Source organism: Amia ocellicauda, chromosome 13 (assembly GCF_036373705.1).
Source record: "Amia ocellicauda isolate fAmiCal2 chromosome 13, fAmiCal2.hap1, whole genome shotgun sequence".
Taxonomy (NCBI): Eukaryota; Metazoa; Chordata; class Actinopteri; order Amiiformes; family Amiidae; genus Amia; species Amia ocellicauda.
This window is the reverse complement of record NC_089862.1, coordinates 16,910,330-16,920,898: the sequence shown is the minus strand read 5'-3', so window position 1 is coordinate 16,920,898 and position 10,569 is coordinate 16,910,330. Positions and strand designations below refer to the sequence as shown.

At 37.3% G+C, this 10,569-nt stretch overlaps 1 protein-coding gene across 2 annotated transcripts; it reads right to left on the bottom strand.

Annotated features, from left to right (window-relative positions):
• Positions 1–4,738: 4,738 nt before the first annotated feature.
• On the bottom strand, positions 4,739–10,150 carry hs3st1 (heparan sulfate (glucosamine) 3-O-sulfotransferase 1). 2 transcript variants are annotated; one of them, XM_066720019.1, is made up of 2 exons: positions 9,942–10,150; positions 4,739–6,807 (listed from the first exon to the last, which is right to left on the bottom strand). In XM_066720019.1, the coding sequence occupies exon 2, from the start codon at positions 6,676–6,678 to the stop codon at positions 5,734–5,736; it is 945 nt and encodes a 314-aa protein (XP_066576116.1). In that variant the 5' UTR covers positions 6,679–6,807; positions 9,942–10,150; the 3' UTR covers positions 4,739–5,733. The 2 variants fall into 2 exon arrangements, with proteins under 2 accessions (XP_066576116.1, XP_066576117.1); XM_066720020.1 differs by having other exon boundaries at positions 9,974–10,150.
• Positions 10,151–10,569: the final 419 nt, after the last annotated feature.

The window sequence follows — 10,569 nt, the reverse complement described above, 5'->3', positions numbered from 1 at the left end:
GCCATCAGAGGATGGGTACATGGTGGTCATAAAGGGATGGACATGGTCAGAAACAATGCTCAGGTAGGCCGTGGCATTTAAACGATGCCCAATTGGCACTAAGGGGCCTAAAGTGTGCCAAGAAAACATCCCCCACACCATTACACCACCACCACCAGCCTGCACAGTGGTAACAAGGCATGATGGATCCATGTTCTCATTCTGTTTACGCCAAATTCTGACTCTACCATCTGAATGTCTCAACAGAAATCGAGACTCATCAGACCAGGCAACATTTTTCCAGTCTTCAACTGTCCAATTTTGGTGAGCTTGTGCAAATTGTAGCCTCTTTTTCCTATTTGTAGTGGAGATGAGTGGTACCCAGTGGGGTCTTCTGCTGTTGTAGCCCATCTACCTCAAGGTTGTACGTGTTGTGGCTTCATGAATGCTTTGCTGCATACCTCGGTTGTAATGAGTGGTTATTTCAGTCAGAGTTGCTCTTCTATCAGCTTGAATCAGTCGGCCCATTCTCCTCTGACCTCTAGCATCAACAAGGCATTTTCGCCCACAGGACTGCCGCATACTGGATGTTTTTCCCTTTTCACACCATTCTTTGTAAACCCTAGAAATGGTTGTGCGTGAAAATCCCAGTAACTGAGCAGATTGTGAAATACTCAGACCGGCCCGTCTGGCACCAACAACCATGCCACACTCAAAATTGCTTAAATCACCTTTCTTTCCCATTCAGACATTCAGTTTGGAGTTCAGGAGATTGTCTTGACCAGGACCACACCCCTAAATGCATTGAAGCAACTGCCATGTGATTGGTTGGTTAGATAATTGCATTAATGAGAAATTGAACAGGTGTTCCTAATAATCCTTTAGGTGAGTGTATATATATATATATATATATATTATAAAACCAGCCTTAATGAGCAATAGCTACACCGGTGATCATCTTTGGGGCTTTTGTTTTTAGATACACTTACCAAGTAGGAAATTATTTTGGTCATACATGTAATAAGTCATATTACATATAAGCTTAAGAAAAATAAAAAATAAATCTCCTACGTAGGGCATTTTTTCTATTTAATGCCTTCTGCCTTCATATGTGATCGTAGATGGAGTGAATCTGTGGAACAGCCATCGGATAAGACCTTAACGTACCAAACGGACAACTGGGATTCTCTTGGATGTAGGCCTATATAGCCTGTTTTACCATGGCAATGCATTGGTCAGTGATGTGAAAAAAAACAGCCTTGTGTCTTGTTAATTTTTAGGCTTATTATTATTATTATTATTATTATTATTATTATTATTATTATTATTAACTCATATACACACATGACACATGCTAATCCTGGTCCAGGTTCCAAAGGGTTAATAAAACTGTATTAATAGCATTTTATAGTAGCTGTATAACATGGTTTTATAAATGTTTCATTCAAATCTTATTTTATTCAGCATGCTCATGAAAAAATGCTACTAAAGTTTTGTAAAGTGTGATTAGTGGGTCGCCAAAGTTTTGATCTGGGGCTGGTGTATTTTTGTATTTTAATGTGTTTTTTAACACTGTAATGCATCTTTTTAACACAATAATTTGATTTTCACACACAGACTTGTGTTAAAAAGACACATTATAGTGCTTTGGTGAATTTTAACACAAATGTATGTGGTCCTTGAACTAACACAGCATGTACATATTAGTTCTAAGAGTGTGTACAGTAAAAGACTGGATAATCCATGTAAAAATATATATATATTTCCTACTTCCGAACAACAATATTTGGTAAGTCAACTGTTTAAATCAATAAAACTAGAAATATGTTGTTAAGATGCATAATTTTGCATCCATGAAGTGTGCCCGAAGTTTGCATCACCTCAAGCAAAAATAAAGCCACGTCTATGAAGTCTGTATAGTGGGAACGACGTTTCAAGATCCATTTTAGCGTTTGCATACTGATCTCTATCCCATTTAATCCAGCTAGTGAGTGAATAATTTCTGTATAACTCATGCCAAGGTCAAGGTCATTGTTGTTTAATACTCCACTTATGACCACATATGAAGGCAGAAGGCATTCATTAGTTCTACATAGGTGATACAATGCCCTAAGTAGGAGATTTATTTTTTATTTTTCTTAAGCTTATATGTAATATGACTTATTACATGTATGACCAAAATAATTTCCTACTTGGTAAGTGTAGCTAAAAACAAAAGCCACAAAAGCCTCTTACGTAGTCCTACATAGGAGAAAGTCTTACGAAGTCTTACAAAGGATGAAAAAAAAGTCCTACGTAGAAGAACAGAACGCTTCCCTATCCTATACAGAGATCCACAAAGAAATATATTTATACACATGTGGGCCCTACATTATTAAGTAAATCAATAAATAATCTACATAGACTTAGAAATGGTCGATCATATTCTACAATATTGATAGATTTTCAGAAATCTTTTATTTATCAGCTCAGAACTTTGTCTCACATTCTAACCTCAAATTATAAATATAGACTTGACAGCAGGTACCATTTTGAGCCTTGATAACATATTGGAATTTGCATTTGCAGTTGATGGGTAGATCCAATGTTTTAGTTGCTCCAGGTCATGAAAAACTAAACACATACAGATACTAATATGAATATAAAAACCATAAAGAAGCATTAAGATGAAAGCATGGAAATTTATGGACAATATAAAGACAAATACTTACACAGATGATGCATTTTAGAAAACATTTTTTCAGGGAATAAAACCAGGAAAATACGGTAAATCAGTTATTTTACATGTTTAATCATTACAATTTCCACATTTAATCACACTACATCTTTATTGTGACCCTTTATTCTTCTGATTAATTTCTATGCAACGTATTTTTCCAGACATGTGGTTGCTGTGGTTGTGGTTGAGGTTATTACTTTCAAATGGTTTGACTCAAAATGAGTATACAGAAGAAACAGTTGCACACACCATGGGTCAGCTATGAAATTCTCCAGAAATTAGATTTTAGCGTCCATTTTAAATGACAACTTCTAGAAATAAATGCATGCTCTCACTGGCTATGAATTTAATTGATTGGTTAATCCTTTCATTAACTAAGAACATACTTGAATTCATTTTCCAGAGCAGTTTTTACTCTCCCTTTGTCTGCCTCAATAGAGTGCTTCAGACAGTAGACTGTAGTGCTCACTGAAATGTAGGTTGTCCTCTTCAATGTAAAACAAATGTCAGAACAAGCTGAAAAACTAGTTATCGATTTTAATGGTCTTACAATAAATAAATAAACAAACATGTAATCAGGAATGATAAAGAAATATTCCTTATTCCAAATATTGACATCTTGTCATTTTTATGTAGTTTAAACTGTAACCTACTTAGTTACACAAATATATTTATAATGGGCAACATATAATGTATGTTGAGAAAAACTGAGGCATGATAAGAGATCGTTTTTATTTTGAACTACAGACCAGACACACTGGTTTATAGTTAAGTAATTGCTCACAGATAAACCGGCAATAACAACTCGGGAGGTGGCCAAAGTTGCAGACTCTGCTCGTTTATTATGGGCGTAGAAATGGCGAGAGACTGGGGCTACAAACAACGACAATTCCCTCACAGCAGATTTTCACTAGCGACACTAGTTCCTTACATACAAGGAGACGAACACACACACAAAGACAAGAATGGGTAATATCGGGGTCTGAGGGTCTGGTATGGTAAAGTGTTGCAGGTTTCCGACCAGTATAACTACTACTACTAGAGGGAAGAGAGCGAAAGGTTAAATAAGGTTGGGATGGTTCAATGCTGACAGCTGTGCATTATCAGCCGATCAGTGCACCCCTCCCCTGCATGCTGCCACTATGACAGCCTGTCACAAGGTAAATGAAACTAAATGAGTGATAATGCGACCACAAGATAAAAACAATTTAAATAAACCATTTCTAGTACCTCTGTAACCAGCCTTCCCAAATGTGCATATCAGAAACCCCATTGAGGGCATTCTTCTAATACTATATAAAATACAATGTATGCATGCTTTCACATAAACAGTTATGTAAAAGCTTGGAAAATCATCAAGAAAAAACATTCCTTGTCTACACAGCATTGCTTCTGCTGCCCTCCGTGTGGAAAAGGAAACATTTCAAATCCATAGCCTAGTCAGTGACTTCTTGAAAATAGTACTATTTATGTAAAAAGACCATCATTAATAGCATTGAACCATTTCGATTTGGACCCTTATACATTGAGCAGTTCTCCTTTAAAAAATAAAATAACTGTAGCTGAAAAACTTGATATATCAAATCAATAAATAACCTCTTTAATCAATGCAATCGGTTGTAAAAGTGATACATGGGGAAGGACTTTCAGGGTTGCCAAGTGAATAATTTGAAAGATGAAGGTTCTCGCATTCACCAGATATGGATCTGTGCCAAATATGACTACTACTTTTAAACTTTAATGAGAAATAATATTTAAATACATTTTAGATTGAATACACACTTCGTTTGATAGCCGAACTGGAATAAAACAGACATTCGCAGGAACAGGTTTGCTGCCTCCAACACAAACAGAAATAGGTTTATGTCGTGTTAAAAATAAAGCAATATCTGCATAACATTTCAATTTCATGGGTACATGCAAAATGTGCAGGTCCTGCAGGAAGAAAATCCTAAATAAAATGCTGTAGTTTGGAGTGCAGTCTGTCACTATCCACAAAAAAATACAATACAAATACAATAAAAATACATGAGTCATGAGTAATACAAAATATTTCTTTATTAATGTGTTAAACAATCCTTCACTTCAAAATTATGGCATCTGTTAATAATGTATAGTACAATTCTAAGCAAAGCCAGACTGACATGGAAGCTTTCTGACTCATGGTTCTCTTATAATGGCATCTTAAGAGAATCAAATAAACATAGCAGCAGATACACATTCACAAGATCATCAAATCTAATAGTTAGGTTCTATAAAAGGGAGACATTTCTGTCTCAGTCGCTCTAAACCTAGTCTAATCTTCAAAAAGCAGAGGTGCTCACTCCTCCCCGAGACCCCTGCTGTTTTAACACGTCACTAACTCCTCCATAGCTAAAGGATTGGATACACTGATAGATAATTGAGTCAAGTATTGACTTTAGTTAAATCAGAGTGCAGGTGGAGCAAAATACATTTACTTAATTTTGTATCTTTCCACTTGTATGAAATAAGCATATGTATGTAGGTTTCCGTTGGTTTAAATTAACATGAGGAACACAGGCAATTTCTTAGAGGTGCATGTTCAGTTGGAAAAACAAAAACGTTTCCGAGTGTTGGAAGTGTGCTACTTTCTCCCAGTCTAACTACAGTTCAGTTGGCAAATTAAAATATACTGCCAACAAACATGGCAATTAAAACGGCAAAAGGCCTTACACAACTTTTCACAAAACCAACCAATTTCTCCCACAGGCACAAAAGTACATGAAACACACATTTACCATTGGACTTTGCATTGCAAACAGAAATAAATCATGCTTTCTATGAAAATTAATGAAAAAAAAAAATGAAAAGGAAGCATACATTTGGTTTTTAAACTACATTACTTTTAAAACGTAAAAAAATATATTTAGCTTATATATAATATTTATACTGTACACAAGTTAATTTGCTGCATTTAATTTAGAGGTAAAATATATCTCATCTACTAATACTACTCATAGTTTATACTGCTGGAATGGGCTCAGTTTATTTTATCATGTGTGCAGACAGACAAATTAATTCCAGTTGAATGTCCTTCCAATCAGTTCAAAGAACTTTCGGTTAGGTTCATGGAAAAAGGAGTAGAGCTTGTCAAGTATTGGTGGTGTGACTTGAGGATGTGCTCTCCCCTTTGAATCGTGTAAGCACCTCTCCCTGCCATGATCCCGCAGGCAGTAAAAGCCTTTTGTTTTGTTGAAATAAAAGTTTGAAGCATTAATCTGAGGCGAAAGGTTTAAAAACTTTTCCACCATTTTCATCTCAGGAAACGGGTCTTTGATAAGCTGATCTCCATCCACCATGTGGATATGCTCAAGCGGAAAATACTTCAACCAGTTTTGCATGTGCAGGTAATACAGACTTCGGTTTAAAGCTTTGTAGTCCGTATTGATCTCCCCGTTCTTGATGAGCACGGTCTCAATGGGTTGATATTGTTTGTGCTTTTGAAGGCGATTATAAAAAACTTGTGTATAGTCTGACAAGACTCTCTCGGTCGGGTCTCTCAGTATGAGCAGGAGCTTTATGTGTGGATTCATTTGATAGATTCTCTCTGGAACTTTACTGGAAGTGAAATAGGCAGGGGTTTTCTCAACTGTGAGCTGGTGCGTGAAAGAGAAAGGCATTTGTCGAACATACCACTCATATCCTTTTTCAAAGTGGTCCTCCCAGTCAAAAAAGTGCACCTCGTTTTCTGCTGCTGCAATGTCCGTATGGAGGCTGAGCATTTCAATTAGGGCCCTGGTCCCCCCTTTCCTCACTCCAATGATAATGGTTTGAGGCAGTTGCTGGATAGTTCCATTTGGATGAACAACCTCTGTGTCGTTCGGCGGCGGAGTAACCCTCTGCAAATCACTCTCAACAGTCTGTGAAGGAGCTGCAGCATCACTGCTTTGGGTAGGTCTGGAAGGAACAGAAGGGGGTTGTGCCAGCAGCAGAAACAGTCCAACCAGGAAAACCGCCATTAGAGAAGTCCTCGCCCTGGTCAAATTCAGCCTGGCAAAAGGAGCACAACCGTAATCCTCATCGGAAAGAAGCTGGAGACATGCTGGCCCTTTCAAAACGCTGGCAGATTTGTCAATATAAGGTAATCACTGAAAAAGAACAGAGATAAGGGTCAAAATAGAGATTAAACCAGATATTCAATTCCATTAGATGAATGTCATTTCTAATGAAAACCCAAAAGGTTTCTGCTTAGCACATTTTATTAATAATCCTAATTTTATTAAGGGAAACATTCATTTCACTTAGATATTAATATTCATAATGGTTAGCACTAAAAGCAACTACATGCATGCACAGATTAACCCTGCTGTGGTACCATGGGGTCTCTGTGACCCCACCCCAATGGTACTGTCAACATAACTTTTTTCATGGTACCAGAGCAGGGTTAAAGCAACACTCTACGGTTATGATTACAGGTTTATGTCTGTTACTTCTGCAATTCAACGTTATGAAACTTTATGAATGGGTTCCTCAGAACCGTAATTCATGTTTTTAGCTATACGCTTTGAGATCCAACTTAACGTTGAACATTTTGAAAAGGACATCCCTAATTTTCTTGTGATGGGTTTATTATTCATGAGTTTCAAAAAGGAATGCAGAGTACTAATACACTTAGAGACATTTAATGTATTAAAATCTCTCACTCTCAAAAGAGATTAAGTTAATGACAGTCACACAATATATTGTGCATTCATTTATTTCACATACAGTACAAGTAGAGTACGAAATAAAAATCATACTTCCAGGTCAGATACCATACTGATTAATGCATCACCCCAAAAAGGTTATAGATAATGAAGTATATGTCATTAAGTTAAACCAACATTTTACAGAAGCCAAAATCCTCCTTTGTAACCTTCTAGTGCCCTTGATACCTTGTAAATCATTCATTTTGTTTTTGTGGTCTGGTTTCCATTGTAAAAGAAAACTGCTTTCTGAGGAATAGTTTGTGGTACACATCCTGGATCAATAGGCCATTCTGCCTGCTAAACAAACACTGTAACATGTCGATATTAATACATTTCAATGTCATGTTTGGGAAACAATCAGGTACTTAAAGAACATGACATGCAGGTGTGCTTCAATTCATTTTAAAACTAAATTATAAATAACTTCAGTAATTACAAGCATTATTCAATCATATCTATAAAGGAACAAAAAAAGGAAGGAGCACATGCTTTTACATTTTAGTACTTTTTTACACTGTGAAATTAATATTTTGTACACATGATATTACAAATTCTGATATTCAGCGGTGTCTTGCTAAAATGTGGGTTAGAATGACAATTATAGTTGTATCAGTGTGGAACAATACATGTACTGATGAATGGTTTCTAACAATGTTGTTATGCAAGTCAAATGAATAAGGTGCTCTACAGTGTAGTGCAATATACCAATCTAATACCGAGAAGATGCAAGTGTACATCTGGGATTGAAAAACAAAAGTTCCACATTTAAAAGCAGTGTGCATTGTGCAACATATTCTTAATTGCGGTTGCTTTAACTGATGCACACAACAGACAGGCATGCTACTCACGAGTCTTGTCTTAGTGAGGTTTCCTAATTAGCATGGTCTTCCTGGGCCCTGCGAGTTCTTGTGAATATATGTTAAGTATTTTAGTTATTGACATGTATTTAAATGTCGCTATAATGAAGAGCAGACGAGATGAAGCAATCCCCTGGCATTTCTTAACGCCTAGGCAACAGAAACTGGAACAGCCTGAGCACAGTCCGCCTCTTTTCCAGTGCAAGACATTTTTGAAGTGAATAACACAACCGTCCATTATTGTCCTTAACAATTCCATAAACAAATAAATAAACCATTGAAAAAAAAAAATCTATACACACACACACATTGCATATCTGCGCATTCTGCACCTTTAGACTGTTATAACGACAGTCCTTAAGAGGTTGCAAACTTCCCAACATTATGTAATGTTTTCACATCTAGCTGCACAACATGCGCATGCTTTCTGATTGCAATGTTATTTATCTCTGTTATTGTGTAGCCTACAGCCATCAAGAGGAATAGGTTTAATTGTTATTTAGTAGCGCAATACTTTCCAATTACAAACCAAGTAATGCTGCCTGCGACCTGTATTTAAAACGACCCAAGTTTCTGATCACCACTGTCATGCACATAGATACATTGTACTTTTCCAAAAATAAAAACATACGTACATGTCACGGCCAATTATTGATCAATCGATTTCAATCGCAGCACTGAAATGTCAAAGTATGAGATGTGACAGATGTGTGCTATGCAAGTTGTTTGGCCGGGGATCATGTGCATATGCATACGAAATAACTGACCGAGGAAACACTTACTTACTTCACATGTGTGGGATTTTCCAGCAGCGTTTGCAAATCTTAAAACACGCGTGCCAAAACAAAACCAGAATCGGAAACCCATGCTGTGCAGATGGGCATTTACATAACGGTGTGCTGTACCTTGCACTACGTCAATACAACATTTTCCCGTTTTAAATTACAAGTCTGCAATCATAAGTCTGTACTGGATCGTTTTGTAATCCAACGTTAATTAGGTCCCGAAATGAGAACACGGGTTAGTCGACAATAACTTATTGAGAAAGGATCTGCTAGTGATTTAAATGCAATGTGCAAGTCTTTCCTATTCCGTGACAATCAATTGAACCAGATGCCCTGCAATGTGAAGCATGTGTCAGGGGGTGTTTTCTAAAGCTGAATTAGCAACACTTTTTAACAACACACTCCCGAGTATGTATTGCTTGGGATTACATTCCCAGCCCGTTTTCAAATTAAACGAGATTAATGAAAACTCAATCTATTCAGCGTTCCCATACACAGTAATCCTACATCCAGCTGATATGCATGTTGAGGGACTATCCACAATTCTATGCATTTACAAGGTAGTACCAGATTGCATACGATTATCAAACCCCAGCCATAACTAGGCATACACACACAGCCTACCCAGACATAGTTTCACTGTAAAAAAAGTTAGCCTCTTCTTAAGTTATGAACCTGAACCTATATAGTAGGAACTGTTTCGCCATTATGTTAAATGAGATCTTACATTTCATGAACGCACGCATGGATCTTCTCCCAACCTTAGCTCAGGTGATCATTTTTGCTGCGATGCATGAAGAAATAGAAGTCAACACTGTAGGCTACATAAAGATGGGTGGGTTTGTTTCCCCAATAGGATCCATCACACAGAAACAATGAACTTTTCTTTTACCTTTCAGCGATTGATCTTTGCGCATTGCTCACCGTGGCTGCTGGTGCGGATACTTGATAGGGCAGCTTTTGCGGAGAAGTGCAGCTGACTAAATGCTGCGCTATTTGGCTGCTGGCGGAGAACAGGAAATATGGGCTCAACAACAGAGCCGAGAGCTGGGCTCCAGTGCGCACTTGCTCCTCCTTCCCCAGCAAACTGGAGTTGTAAATGCCGTGCCTGGTTCCCCCCCGTATATAGTCTCCCACGCCCAGCACGCAAACACAAGCCCTCCTTCTTCCGTGACTCAGTCCAGTGTCACAGCAGTGTATTACGCAATAAAACACTTTGTATTCATAATTTCTTAGCAGGATGTGTGACGAACGACCGCAGCAATCAACGACGTCATTTGTAAGCCCCACAGCACGTTTAACACACCTCTTGTTGACCAATCTTCATTCATTCAATCTTCATGACCTCCACACACCTACATAGGTACACGCTTATACAGTGTTGCTGAAAAGTTCCTGAGAAAATAGTTTGTTAAAAGTGAAAGTATCCAGAAGTATCTGTGAAAGTTCTTTATTTGATAGTTATGATTTATTGAGTTAAATATGTTTCATGAAATATACAACATTATTGATCAATTATG